The 15,314-nt window shown below is 50.7% G+C and overlaps 1 protein-coding gene across 12 annotated transcripts in view; it reads left to right on the top strand.

Moving 5' to 3' along the window:
- The window catches only part of C8H10orf71 (chromosome 8 C10orf71 homolog), a 51,308-nt gene extending 38,896 nt beyond the window's left edge, over positions 1 to 12,412 (top strand). For all 12 annotated transcript variants that reach the window (XM_043476349.1, XM_043476348.1, XM_043476346.1 and 9 more), the window contains 2 exons: positions 2,896 to 2,998; positions 7,301 to 12,412. In XM_043476349.1, the coding sequence (XP_043332284.1) occupies positions 7,446 to 11,750 (4,305 nt within the window). In that variant the 5' untranslated portion in view covers positions 2,896 to 2,998; positions 7,301 to 7,445 and the 3' untranslated portion in view covers positions 11,751 to 12,412. The remainder of the gene's footprint in view (positions 1 to 2,895; positions 2,999 to 7,300) is intronic.
- The last annotated feature ends 2,902 nt before the right edge of the window (positions 12,413 to 15,314 follow it).

Genomic DNA, 15,314 nt, shown 5'->3' with positions numbered 1-15,314 from the left:
GAACTACTGGATTATACGTCACTTTCAATAAAGTCCCACTAAGCCAGTCAATAGTGTGAATAATATCATGACAGAAGTCGAGGGATTTGCTAATTTGTAAACAGATATTTCTTGTGCTATGCACCATGCCACAAGGGGAGACGGCCTGGAGAGCCAGAGAGACATGAGCCCCTGCCACAGGGGGGCATCCAGCCTGGCAGGAAAGACAAGCATTCCACAGTAATCCAGTTAAACACTTAATTACAATTAAAGTAAGTACTTCAAAGGAAAGGGGTATAGCGTGGTGTGAAAGCAGACAACAGAGAAACTTAGCCTGAGGAATCTGCCTTATTGAAGGGGCTTGTGAACTGGGTTCTGAAGTATACATAGGAGTTAAGCAGTTAATAGGAGAAAGGTAGAGTCAAAGAACTCTAAGCAGAGGGAACAACCTGTGCAAAGACCCTGAGGCAGGAGGTAGCATGGCATATCGAAGAAGCTGGTAAAAGTCCAGGGTGGCTGGAAAGCCAAGCATGAAGAGAAAAATAGTCCAAGATAAGGATGGAGAGGGAGACTTGTTTAAGGAGATTGATTTTCAGTCTTTCAAACTGGGAAGTTATTAGGCAATTCTAAACAAGAGGTTGACATGAACAGATTTGTTCTTTAAAAGCTGCTTCTGGGTATGGTGCAGAGAATGACAATGGGCTCCTGCCATCACCCAAGAGAGACATGACAGCAGCTGGGGCCACACAGTGACCGTGGAGATGGAAATAGTGTGCAGGGGGTAAGAGACCTTTCAAAGATGAGACTTGTGGGACCTGGAAATGGCTTGGTTTAGGGAAGGCATGGAAGAGGGAGAGGGAGCAGTCACAGTGAGTCAGATTTCTGGGACCCTCAAAGGAAAAACTGGCCTATGGAAAGGTAATGGGTTCCATATTAAATGTGTGAGTTTGTGGAGCTATTCAGGGGACAGATGGAGACAGAGGCTGGGACAAAACAGGTGACCTGGCCTGGACATGCCATCAGTGCATGGAAGCTCGAGTGTGGGTAAAATCTCCTGGGGAGCCCATCAAGGGAGAGGAGAAGAGGTCCCAGGACCAGGTGCAGAGGAAATCCAACCGTCCAAGAGAGGAAGATAAGGGATGACCCATTAGGCTGAGGTGTAAAGTGTGTACATCTCCCAAATCAAGATGGGAGAGCTTTCTGGGAAGACAGTGGCCAACAGTCTTGATTGCACCTTAGAAGTTAAGTCAGATGAGGAGACAAGTTCCCCCTTGAGCAATCCCCTGGGGGAGGGGAGACTAAAGGCAGAGTAAATGAGTCAAGGGAATAATAGGGGGTGAGGAGTCAGGAAGCATTTAAAAGAACGAATTGATTTTGAAGGCATAGACATAAATAGGAACTTACCACACCATGAATAAATATTCATTCTTGTTTCTATATATTCATCAAGGCAGATTCCAAGGCCTTGCTTACAGCATGACTTGACAGTATGCTATTTTGCCTCATTCGTGTTGCCTGAGGGAAACTGCACTCTTTCACCTGAAAAATGCTCTTATGAGCCAGACTCTTCAGCCATTGAGGTTGGCTTCCTTCAAACAATCGAAAGCAGGGAGCAGGATGGTTTTGTGCTGGCCTATGAAAAACGTGCTTCAGCAGCAATGACAGTGAGTCTGTGACCCCCAGCACAGAGTGATGACTCCCTAAATGTCCACAGCATAAATGGCAGCATGGCCTTCTGCACCTCTGTCTTGTCCATATGTGACGGGCACTGATTTCACCCTCATCCCGAAGTTGTACCCAGGGGAAACTGCAGACAGAGGAGTGTGCTCTCTCGTTAATGAAACAAATCTGAGCTTTCTAAGTCACCTTAAGACCCAGGGCCAGGGGTCCTGCTCAATAGAACTTCTCTCTCTTGCTTCTTTTCTGTGTCTGTTAGCCTTCCATTAAAATTCAAATTGAAGACACCCAATTCAGAGCGTTGCCACAAACATTTATCCGGCTTCTGTGATGGTATGTTTGGTATATGAGGGCAAATAAGACTCCCTTCCTGGACTCGTGGAATTTTCTAATTGAGGAGTGAATGAAGCAACCATCAGTTCCTATTACACCTGGATTATGATGTGTGACAATATGGCATGAGCCATGGAAAAGGTGAACCCAGCTCGTGGTCAGGACGCAAAGGATAGCCTCGGGTGTCAGGGAGGCAGCTAGCCAAATAGTGAGCAGCACAAGGTGCCTCTGGGCATCTCCAAAGAAATGCAGTCTACAAATTTGAGCTATTGTGATTATTGATATTATTAATAAGCTACTGTGGACTGGATTAATATCCAGGAGCTACAAGATGAAGACAGTCTTCTGGAAGCCCCAGTGGTCTGCATTTATAGTGTGCACAGTGAATTTATTTTAACTAGTTCACACTTCATTCTGAATACTCTTAAAATTCTCCTGGGCAGCTTTTGGGTTCTTTTAGCTGTCCAAACAGATACCCAAGGCTTCTGCCAACAATAAATTGAACACTTCTTCCTTGTGAGTGGATTCAAGTTCAACCACTCTAATTCTCTTTACTGCAAAACCTGAGTTATTATTTCACACGGGAAAAGGGCCTTTGGGCCAAAGGCCCAAAGCAAATCACTAGCAAAAAGTGATTTCACAACTAAGCCAATCATAGTAAAAATCCCAAAGGCTTGAAATAGGTTTCTTAAGGTTTCTTGGGCCAGACACAAATTCATGAACATTGGAAGGGATATAAAACTACCTTGCCCATATTTGGAATTTTGTTGAGTTCAAATGTGAAATTAAAACAAAATTGAAAGCCAATTGTATTGCTGACATTTAAAGGTATCTTTTGCACTGAATGCCTGCTTGGTTTTTTGGCCTGAGGGGTTCTAACATGATTACTTTTCTTCTTCTCTCTAGATGGGCAGCAATGTCAGCAAATGTCAGCGTGAAAAGAAGTTTTAAAACTACAGATCCTAAAACCCAACAAGGCAGGCACCTGCAGCCCCCACTCCTGTAACAGGTATGGAACTAATTCAAGAGCCAGGCCCTGGAAACCCCTTCAGTTTGAGTTACTCTGCTGAAGGTTCCACCGAGTATCTGGGAGATTAGGGGGTGGGAGTGGGGAAGCTGAAGCCAACTTTATGATCATCCCATTGAATCCAAGTCAGTCAAGTAAGAGTGGAAGAATGTATCTGAATGAAGCCAGCAAGAGGGAGGTCTCTCTTCTTCCTGAGGCAGAAGGAATGTGGTTATTTTCTGAATAATCTAAATACCAGTGATCAGCTTTTGTTAACTGTTTGGAATTCTGACATAAACCCTAGATCAGTTTGGGTTTTTTGGTCCATGCAACAGAAACAGAAACTAGACAAATAAATCAGAAACAGATATGTATTAAAAGGAAATGGGAACTCTTGTAGACTCAAGGTGAAGGCTGAACTTCCAAGCCGAGAAAGGACAAAAAGAAGGTGCTGCCACTGACAAAGATGGGCAGGGAGGCTTCATCCTCACATCGCTCCAGGAGAAACAATGCCACAGGTTTCTCTGGGTCTCATATGTGCCCTTGGCCCTGAGGGGTCTCTGCAGGCTCCTTGACTTTCAGCCCCATGAAGACTGAAGGCCAAGAGGGGAGGAAACTTCCCAAAAGGTATCAAGTGTTCTTACTCAAAGGAGGGGATGGAAGATGAGTGTTTAAAAAATAATAAATATCTGCTAGTAGTAGGTGGTATTTAATTGACTGGGGGTATATACTTAACTCTAAGATTCTAATTTAGATCCCCAAGTATCCTATTTCCATGTTATTGTGGAAGTAGAGAAACCCCAGTGTTACTGAGTTCAGTCATTGTTGAGGTCAAAACCCCAGCATTCAGGATACCAGAAGACTCCCTGATTCTATCGTTAAGACCTCGAGATACAGAAAACTTGACTTACAGTGGCTGAAGCCATGAAGGGCCCCCCAACTTACCCCAATAACACAGATTCCAGAAGAGGGGGTGGTTCTGGCCCAGGCTCACAGCCCTGCAGGGTCATCAAGACTCAGGAATGTTCTTCTGTCCGCCAGGCGGTCCTCAGCAAATGACTTTGAGTCAGCGTTGTTTCTCCCTCAGGGCTGCAAAGTGAACACCTCAGTGTTACAAGTTGAATTGTGTGTGTGTGTGCGTGCGTGTGTGTATGTGTGTGCACTCAGTCGCTCAGTGCTGTCCAACACTCTGCAATCCCATGGACTGTAGCCTATCAGGCTCGTCTGTCCATGAAATCCTCCAGTCAAGAATACTGGAGTGGGCTGCTCTTTCCTACTCCAGGGGATCAAACAAATACAGACAGTTTCAGGCTTCTTGAGTGCAATAAAGCAAGAAGAAGGGGCACTAAGAGAGTGGAGACAATGGGGATTGTTCCTTTGATCAGAAAGGCAATCATTTCCCCAGACATCTGAGTGCTTCCACCCCTGTGGTCAGAACTAGTTGTGTGGGGGTCTGAGATCAAGAGCATTAGCCTCTGCAGGTTTTTGAGCCAAAGCAGAAGAGGGAAGAGGGGGTGGGGATGGGGTGAGGTGGGCCAGGTGCGGGGGCTAGGTGGCTGCTCTCCCCTTTCACGTGCCTTCTAAATGGCACTTACTATTCTTTCTGGGGAGCAAGAGGACCAATTTTCAAGGCACATAAAGACAGTCTTTTCCAGGGCCAGTCAGTGGTGCCTCATCAGCTCATCCAGTTTACTAGAACTTGAGGTCCTTTGCTTTCTTTGGCAGCCCCAACTCAGCCCTTTCATTCATAAAAAGAAGTCAACCTGCCAACAAATCAGCAGAAGCCTACCAGAGTGCTGTGGTCAAGAGACAGGAAGCAGAAAACTCTGAGGAAGGGCAGCCTCTGGGATTAGATCAGTGCTGCTAGCATGGCGGCATCGGGCCATTGTGGGACACCTTTAGGTGACCTTCTAGGAGGAGCCAGGATGGGATTTGGGACTCCCGACATGTGGCCCTACCACCCTGGTGGAGCATCTTCATTCTCCATCCCTAGCAGGCCAGTTTAGGCCCCTGTGCTTACTGTGCAGGCCAGCCAGGCTAGCAGGGGTGTGCCGCCTCTCCAGCTTCCTCTGCTAACATGAATGGGAAGGCTGTGTGAGTGTTTCATCTGGCAGCTGAGGCTCACAGCACCCTGCTAGAAGTTCACTGTCCCAAATGCCCCCCACTTGAGCCCAGTCTAGGGTCTATACCTTCTATTTTATCTAACTTTTCACATGCTCGTCCCCAGCCCTGGCCAGGCCTGCTCTAGGCATCAGAGGTATGTACCCACTAGTAGTGATCAGGCTCCCAGTCAGGAAACAGCATCCTCAGAAAGAATTCAGAAGGGAATGCAATGAACCACCTCACACATGTTATGATGGCTACTGTAAAAAAAATCAACGACATTATCGATTCAGTGGACATGAGTTTGAGCAAACTCCAGGAGAGAGTGAAGGACAGGGAAGCCTGACGTGCTGTATCCATGGAGTTGGAAAGAGTGGGACATAACTGAGTGGCTGAACAACAACCACAACTATCGGAAAAAAACCAAAAACAGAAATTGGAACTCTTGTGCACTGTTGGCAGGTGTATAAAATGACACAGCTGATGTGGAAAATAGTATACTGACTCCTCAAAAAATTAAAACTAGAACGACCATGCAACCCATCAATTCCATCTCTGAGTATGTGCCCCCCAAAATTGAAAGCAGGATCTTGAACAGATATTCAGACACCCATGTTCATAGCAGCATTATTCACAATAGCCAAAAAGTGGGAGCGACCTCAGTGTCGACTGACAGATGAATGGATAAACAAAAATGTGACATATACATACAATGCAACGTTATCTTGAAAAGGAAGGAAATTATGACACGTGTTGCAGCATGGGTGAACCTTGAGGACATGATGCTAAGTGAATAAATTGGTCACGAAAAGATAAATACTGTCTGATTCCACACAAATGAGGTACCTTAGAGTAGTCAAATTCATAGATATAGAAAGAAGAATGGTAGTTTCTAGGGGCTTGGGGAGGACAGAATGGGGGTTATTATTCAGTGGGTACAGAGTTCAGTTTTGCAAGATGAAAAAGTTCTGGAGATGGATGGCGGTGATGACTGCACAACAGTATGAATGCACTTAATGCTATTGAGACGTACACTTAAAATGGTGAAGAGAGTAAATTTTGTGTCCTGTGTATGTCACCACAATTTTAAAAGGAAGAAGAAAAGAATGTAATGAAGGGGCTATAACAGAAGTGTAGGCAGAAATGGGGAGACCGCAGGAGGTGGAGTCACTCAGGAAGTGACAGCCGGGGTAAGGGCAGCAGGGAGAATCAGAGCCCAGGGCAGGGGCGGTAGTTAGAGAAGACCGCAGTCTTGCCCGGACCCCACCCACAGTCAGAGCAGGAAGCAAGCAGAGGGACAGAAACGCCTGGCATGCGGGGTCCCCCTCAGTCCAGGCTCCTACCAGCACCTCCCGCTGGCCACACCCAAGGGCAAGTCAGAGAGTGAAAGATCCCAGGCAAGGCAGGCTGTAGGGTCTGTGTCCTCTTGGGGTGGCTCTGGGGCCAGGGCAGTCAGCAAGCAGACAGTCTAGTGGCTCCTGAGCACCTGGTTCTTATAGGCTAAGGAGAGGCTAGTCAAGAAAGAAGTACATTTTATTTTAGATCGTGCTCAGGACCACAAAGGAAATGAACCAAGCATTGTGACAGACAGTGAGGACAAAACACCCCCATGGAATGCCGGAGAAGTTCTCTCTGGAAAAATGACACATCTGGACTTGAGGCACTGTATTAGTCAGGGTTCTCCAGGGGAACAGAATCAATATACACACACATATACACACACACAGAGATATATCCTATTGTTATATATATATACACCCGTGTGTGAGTGTGTGTGTGTATATATATATATACACACACCCATGTTTATATATATATATGTATATGTACATGGAGGGAGAAGGAGATTATTGTAAGGAACTGGCTCATGTCACAATGGGGCTGGCAAGTCTAATATCTTCAGGCAGGCCAACATGCTGGACACCCAAGTGGGAGATAATGTTGCAAGTCCAGTCCAAAGACTAGAAGTAGGATTGCCTATTGCTCAGGGTTTCTCAGCCTTGTGGACAAGGCCCACTCACACTATGGAGTATAAACTGCTTTACTGGCATTTGACCAAAACCTGGGCACCGTGGTCCAGCCATGCTGACACGTAAAATCAACCATCACAGGCACCCTTGCCCATCCACAGCAGCATGTCATCTTATATGATGCCGCTAAGTTGGGTATCATATTCATACCCTGCACTTCTTCCCTTTACAGAGAAAAAGAAATTCCCACTTTGCAATTGCATCTGATCATCAGGAAGCTCTAGTTTTGTGGGAAGAGAGTTGCATCCAACCCTTCTGGAATCATTACCCAGAGGCACCCACTGGCTGACAGGGACAGGCTTCCTGGCTGGCAGACGATGCAGGGGAGTAAGAAGTGCACGGATGGCTTCAGCGACTCCTCAAGCATTGGCAGTGTGCTGGATGATGCAGACAAGGAGGTGAGCAGCCTCACGGACCGCGCGTTCCGGAGCTTGTGCATCTCAGAGGACGCATCCTTCCATGACTCCGACCTGGCCCTGTCCCCAGATATCACCCGCCAGGTGTTCGGGAATTTTCACCAGGGAACGGTGAGCCACACACACAGGAAAAGCGGCATCTGGAGTCAGTTGCCATCCCAAGGTACTGAGCATGCAGGCTGGGCAGCCACATTCCAACAGCTGCCCAAGTACGTTCAAGGGGAGGAGAAGTACCCCAAAAGCAGCCCCCCGCTGACACCAGCCCAGAGGAGACTGGAAGTGCCAGTTTCTGGCCTGAGGAGCAGCAACAAGCCTATTTCCAAAGTGTCGTCTCTGATCAAATCTTTCGACAGGACCGAGAGCCAACGCTGCGACAGCAGGCCTCCTGCCAGCAAGCCTCCAGCTCTCAAAAATCCCCCCAAATTTGCTCCTCTTCCAGAAAGTGGCGTCAACTTCTGTTTTGATTCTGCCTTTTTGACCGTCAGGAGGGTGCCTGCCGAAGTCTCCAACACCCATCAGACCAGCCACCAGCCTGGCCGGAAGCACGGAGAGCAGGAAGCCCCCAAGAACCCCGAAATGGCCAGTCACGGCCCCAGCAGCTTCCTCCCAACACCTGAACATGCAGCCAATTCATTCGAGCCAAAGTTCCCCTCTCCTGCCCACAAGGCAGCCACTGGTGAGCCTGGAAGGGGCCAGGAGTGGGCTCGCAAAGGGACCTTTCTCCATAGTGAGAACAGTGCTTTTGAGTCATGGAATGCCCACCAGCCAAGGCTACCCGAGAGGAAGGATGCTGCTGACGCTGTCCCAGAAAGCAAGGCTCTCAAGCATTATGAGGACACGCCCTTGTTAAGAGAGCCCCCGGCCCCTGAGCACAAAACCTCGCCCTGCCATGTCCGGGCCAACTGCGGTCAGGAAGAGAACAAGATGGCTGCCGGGACACTGTCCACATCTGGAACCTGGGTGTCGAGGGATTTGGGAGCCCAGGTATTTGCTATCGAAGAAAAAACTTCCAGCTCACAGCCTGACCCTCCTCCATTGAAACCGACCCATGCCCCCTGGAGGAAACCAAAGTCTGGCAGGGGAGGGAAAGACAGTCTACAAGATGCTTCAGAAGAGAAGAAACAGACCAACTGGAGAGGCCCAGCCTTGTATACAAAGCACAATCCCCAGGCGCAGTTTCCAGAACAGGATGGTCTTGACGTGCCTGTGGAGCCCCACGAGCATTATGATCCTCCTTTCAACATCAGTAAGCTTCTGACCCCCGTCATACCCACCAAACAGGTCCTGGAGTCATCTGAGAGCCAGCCAGCGGAGATAACCCCTTCACCCCCAGGACAGCTAAATGGATACCAAGAGAAGGAGCCCAGTGAATGTCAGTCCCGAGACAGCTACAAATCCAAAGCCCCCAGCCTGCTGTTTAACCTCAAAGATGTGCGGAAGCGTGTAAAAAGCACGTACAGTCCCTCGCCTCTCGTGAAAGGCCTGGATGAGAAAATCAGAGACAAGCAAGAATCCCTGAGCAACGGTGGACTCCTTCCCAACGGGCTCGAGGAAAGCCCTCCGGATGAGCTCTCTAAGGAGACCCCAGATGACGGCCCTTCTGTGCCACTCATCAGTACCCAGAAGGACCCCAAAGCTGACCCTGATACAGCCTCTGCAGACAACTACCTAACTCCCACCTCACCATCAACTATCACCAAAGCCCCCTTCTGTGTAAACGGCGAGGCTGCCAACAGGAACAACTATGAGAAGGACAATACCAATGGAGAATCAGAGATGGGTGAAGCCAGGCCTGGCTGGCGTCCGGACTCCAGGCAACGCCGCCGCAGGAAACATCTGTCCCTGAAGCTTTGCAGTGAAGACCCCGAGGCAGGGAAGGCTATGGAGACCCCAAAGACCCCCGGCCTAGAGAATGGATTCTTGAGATCCATCTCTCAAGAGACAGAACCCGAGAGAGAGGCAGGACTTCAGAATCCAAACTTCAACCCGAAATTCTCCCCAGGGCCCCTTTCTCCCGAGGAAGAAGATGTGTTTTATAGCGACAGCCAGTCTGATTTTATGCCAGGCCTTAAAAGTAAGGCCAAATTCAGCACCAGCTCTTCAGATCAGTCCTTTGCCTCGTTCGAGGATCAGCAGAAGACGTGGTTCACGGAGACCCAGCAGGAAGACAGCAGGAACGACATGAGTGCAGGTGATGGTCGGAAGGATGAGCAGGAGAAAGTGATGGAGGAAGATGAGCTAGAGTACGGTGTCATGAGTAACGGGAACGTATGCGTGGAGGAGCACAGCAAGCGGGAATCCTTGCCAGAAGAAGAAAGTTTGCCGGGAGGTAGCCCCAGGAAGGCGCCAAGGGAGGAAGCTAATTTCAGAGGCACTGGGACCGGGGGAAGTAAGTCAGATAAAGCTCTTTCACATGCCAAAGGCCTTGCACCTTCACCAGCCTCCACTTCAAACAAGCACATACTCTTCGCAATTAAAGACAACACCCTGAGGGCCACCCCCGTGATCAAACCCATCATGCTGCCCCTCCTGAGGTCCATGTCCTCGGAGTCCCCACTGGGCAGTGGCTACAAAGAGGAAGAACTGCCAAGGCCAGGCTGGGGCGGGGATGCTGGTCCCTGTGCTCCTGAGAGCCAGGAAATGCCCAGCACGCTGACACCCACCAGTGCACGGGACACACACGTGAAGGGCATGGCCTGTGAGGGGCTGGAGGGCCATGAGTGGGAGCCCAGCGCTGCCAGGTCGGAGACCTCCCAGGCAGCCCCAAAGTGGTGTGTTCCATCTTCTCCGCTCACAGGAGAGGGCCAGGGGCTGAAGCCACCCCAAGAGGCCACACAGAAAGTTATGGTGAACAATGGCAAGAGCGGTTCAACAGACCCGGTGAAGCTGGATGCTCCAAGGTGCATCCCTACCATCACTTTGCCGGAAGATGACCCAGAAGACCAGCTACCCCCACAGCAGCTGGGAACCTTTTGGGAAGAGCAGGTGCAAGGCTTCAACAGTCACTTTTTGTCTGCCCCCAGAGCAGGGCCCCCAGGGAGAAGATGGGTCACCGGTGAGCTGGCAGGTTCCCCCAATGCCAGCTCGCTGGAGGAAAGTAGTGCATGTTCCCCGGCTGCCAGCAGCATTTGGGATGATGCTTCCCAGGTCCCTAGTGAGCCTGGCCTGCTGCCAGGGGAGCCTCCCCGCAGCAGCCCCTGGGTCAGCCCCAGCCCTGGCAGGGTGGCCCGGAGGGAGGACCTGACACACGCCCTCGCATGGGAACCTGGCTCTGACCCCCAGCTGGAGCCGTCAGCCGAAGACCTCAGGACGCTTTCTCCGAGAGGCTCTCTGCTGGACGTGGCCACCAGCTCAGCTGGCCTCCTGGAGAAGCCAGAGCCTCCTGCTCAGCTGGAGAGGGCGGCTGGCAAGCCACCTGCTGTCCCACCCAAAACAGAGAAGGCCCTACGGCGGGCGAAGAAGCTGGCAAGCAAGAGGAGAAAGATCGACCAGCCACAGGAAAAGCATGGAGAACGCCGGGAAGAAAAGCTGAACCCCGAGGACTCAGAGCATAGGCCACTGTCCCCCAGAGAGAGGCCCCGTCCCAGGTTCCCTGTGGTCCGCTCCTTGCCCCCTCCCCTGCATCGCCACTCGGTGTCCGCCTTTTCAGAGCCAGTCCAGAGAAGGCCTGGGGGGTCCCAGTCCCTTACACCCCAGCCCCCTTACCCTGCCACCCAGAAGGTCCTCCAAGACCCCCAGTCTGGAGAGTACTTTGTCTTCGATCTGCCACTCCAGGTGAAAATCAAGACCTTCTATGACCCAGAGACAGGCAAATACGTCAAGGTCTCCATCCCATCCTCTGAGGGGGGTTCCCCTGAGCCAACCCCGCCGGACGCCCTTGCTGCTCCCTACGTGCTGTACCCCGGCTTCCGGCCCCTGCCCGTGACGGCTCTGATGCCCCTGCGCTGCTCCTCTCAGCTCTCTGCCCCCACCTTCCTAAGGCAGCGCCCTCACACCGCCGAGGCGGCCGGCCTCAGGCCCCAGAGCGTCCACGATGTGGTCCTGCAGCTGCCCTCTGAGGCTCCTGGCAACCCCACCCCGCCCTCTGCAGGCCAGCGCCCCGAGGGGCCTTCCCAGAGTGCAGGGCAGGAGGGGGGTGATGCTCCAAGCCTGGGCATCATCTCCACCAACGACCTAGAGGACTTTGCCACAGAAGGCATTTCTTGAGAATCATAGTGGGCAAACCCGCCCCTGACCCCACAACAAACCCAGAAAAGCTACTTCCCTCTCCCCCTGAACAATCACACACACACACATACACACATCAACTCATATTCAGCCGTTTGAGATCCCTAAAATTTGTGAGGAAGCCAGGATCCTGAGGGGCTCGCCTCCCTGGGAGGGCAGTGCTCTGCTCACATAAGCAGAATCCCTTCAGAGCTCCTGGATCCCGGACCCACTCCTCTTCCTTACTCCTTCCCTCCCTGCCTCCCTGTCCTTCTCCCCTGACCCTGGAACCCATGTGTGTCCAGCCTGATTCCTAACAAGCCTTCCCCTCAGCATCCCACCCACTCCTCCTCAAGGGCCGGCTCACACCCTGAGCACAACTAAGGCCCCCAGAAACGCTGTGCCCCGCTGAGCCCTGGCTGGCAAGCATACCGCCCAGCACATCCCCTTCTAGGTCAGGTCACACAGGGGCCACCCCACCCTCGCTCAGACCCAGCAGCCCTTCCGGTTCACCTTAGCGGGTAAACGGCTGAGGAGCAACCCAAGGCAACCTTGCAGAAATATTTATTTGAATAGAATGGGTTTTCTTTACTGATGAAAGTTTCCTCTGAAGGCTATTTTCTGATCACCTTGTAAAAAGTGAAACAAGTTTGCAGACGAGGTGTCGTCCCTGGACTCTTATCTTCTGTGGGCAGTGACGGGTCTGTGCTGGTGAGTAAAGAGTCGTACCCTCCAGGTCTGCCATCACGATTGGGCGGCTACCCACGGTCTCCACTCGGAGCAGAGTGGCCTTGGCACTCATCCACCACAATCCCAGTGTCCCTGCCTTCTCGGGCCAGGCTCTCTACTAGCACTGGGGCAGCAAAGATGAGAGAGACCCTAGCCGTCATCAAGGATGACTGGGACCCAAGTCAGGCCCTAACAGTCCCGATGTAATCACTGGTACCTGTGCCGTGTGCTCAAAAGGAAATCACACTTCTCCCAAGTCCCTCTGGGATGTGGAGAAAAGAATCTGAATCAATTCAGGGTAACAGGGTGCAGTGACCACCTCTGCACCGCTGAGAGCAGTGAGGGTCTGTGAGCTGATGCCCACTGTGGACAACGTGTTGGGAAAGAAGCAGGCCAGCTTCTTGGGCCTCTACCCGGGGCTTCCGTGGAAGCTTCTTAATTTTTGCACTGTGGGAAAGACGGGGGCTAGAGTGCCTTCGTCCTCGTTTAGAAGGGGCAGCTGTCGAGACAGCTGTCAGGACTGCGCTGCTCACATCCCAGGGGACCACACAGACTGCATTGCCCTGGACCTTTTAGCAAACATGCCATTTCTAGGCTGGGAAGACGGGGAGGCCCCCAGCTCACCGTGTCCCAGACTCACACAGAAACTGGGGCTTTAAACATATTCTGGGTTGTGATTTGGATTCAGAGTTTTATATACCTGCTTGTTTTCCACAAAAGTGCAACTGCACCTGAATTTCACTGTGAAAATGCTCCACAAGGCCCCTGGCCCCAGCCCAATGCCAGGAGCCTTGTCTACACCTGGTGAGTCAGCGGGTTGGTTAGCCAGGAACTCAGGCAGGCCATTGTCTGAGAAATCCGGTTCCCACAAGTCACTCACTGGGATGCCAATGAAGAGAACAAAGTTGTAATCTTGGCTCTGCCAACAAATCACCAAGCATCCTCTCACCTGTTTTCATCTTACTTAAATAGGAAAGATAGTATCTCATTTCAAAATTCTTAGGACCCAGGAAAAGAATTACCTAACAAGAGTCCCCCAGTTAAAAAATAACCATAGTTACAGTAACCATGTCCCCACAAGGAAAAATATACTTTATATAAGGAGAGTTCAAGTTTGGGCACCAGGCTTCCCCAGTGGCTCAGTGGTTAAGAATCCACCTGCCATGCAGGAGATGTAGGAGATGCCGGTTTGATCCCTGGGTTGAGAAGATCCTCTAGAGGAGGGCATGGCAACCTGCTCCAGTATACTTGCCTGAAGAATCCCATGCACAGCGGAGGCTGGTGGGCTACAGTCTGTAGGGTCAAAAGGGTTGGACACAGCTGAAGCAACTGAACACAAGCACGTGTTTGGACACCAGCCACCTTCTGTCTGAGGAGCAACGTGAGCAGGGCTACCGATGGAGCCAAAAACATAAAGATAGACACTTGGAGATCAAGATCAGCTCCCCAGTCCTCTGCCCCTGTGGATGTAAAAGAGGAAAGGGTGTCTGGCAGAAGGCAGCATCCATTCACAAGTCTAGAGTGAGGATTCCTTCCTTGGACATCTAGCCCCCCAGCCAAGTCAGCTGGATGGAAGGCCTCCATCACTCACAGCAAAGTACCTAAGTTCCTTAGAAGCAGATAATGCCTCCAGAGACGGAAGTCACTGAAGACCAACTCATTTGCAAATAGATTTCTTTCTGTTTCTGTTTGGGGTTGGGGGCAGTTATTAATGCCTCCTTCCTTCCTCCCCCCATTCCTCCCTCCTACCCTTTTTTTTTTCTTTTCTTTCCTCCCTCTCTTTACATTTCCAGAGTTCCTGCTCTGTGCCAGGTGATTCACTGGGCACCAAAGATACCGTGATAATGAGATCTGATCTCTGTGCCCAGGGAATTCAAATCTGACAGAGAAGAAAGGCAAGCCCACATGATAAGGGATTTACTATGGTGGTCTGGAGGGCATCTGGCTCAGCCTGGAGGGAAAAGGGGACTTCTGTGGGAATGACACCTGATCTGAGCCAGGAAGTACAAAGTGGTGCATCAGCTTATGAGGAAGCAAGAAGTTCCCCATCTTTGATCTATCAAAGATGACATGTATTAAATACTAACACTTCTGTCTTGCCACATCAAAATGTACTGGCTTAGCTATTTGTTCACTAGCATTTCTAATCAGCATGAGCATCAAACCAAGTGTAGCCTGGTAGAATAGACCTTTGCTGATATGTCCATCATATCATGAGATGGTTGGATGCTAATATGTCCAGCATTTCCTGAGATAGTTGGGTGGCATCGCTGACTGGATGGACATGAGTTTGAGTAAACTCCAGGAGTTGGTGATGGACAGGGAAGCCTGCTGTGGTGCAGTCCATGGGGTCACAAAGAGTAGGACACGACTGAGCAACTGAACTGAACTGATATGTTCATCAGCTTCTGAGTTGATGTTTCACTCACCTGAGTTACCCAGAAAACCCACTATTTCTACCATCATGTTTAATAGAATAGTGGAGAGAATGGTGAGCATAGTGTTTATGGAAGCTGCAGGTAAAGGCCAGGCCTGCATCTTCTGTTTAGTGCGCTGCCCCTTTACTATGACTGACAGCTCTTCCAGGTCTCTCCAGGGGAGGAATAAGAGTGCAGAGCAGCTTGAGGGAATGATCGAAGGTCCTAGGGCTCTTCAGTGGAGAATGACCAAGAGCTCACAATGTCTGTCACACAGGCTATGCCAGCCCCCGACAGAGGAGACTGGAGCCTGGCCTCAGACCTCACCACAAACCTACGGAAGCACCTTCACTAGCTTCATGTGAGTGAAAAGGAAGCAGAGCACTGAGATGAGGAGTAACTTCCCACAGTCAGCAGT

This window comes from Cervus canadensis, chromosome 8, assembly GCF_019320065.1.
Source record: "Cervus canadensis isolate Bull #8, Minnesota chromosome 8, ASM1932006v1, whole genome shotgun sequence".
Taxonomy (NCBI): domain Eukaryota; kingdom Metazoa; phylum Chordata; class Mammalia; order Artiodactyla; family Cervidae; genus Cervus; species Cervus canadensis.
The sequence above is the reverse complement of the archived record's forward strand: the minus strand, read 5'-3'. Positions and strand labels throughout refer to the sequence as shown.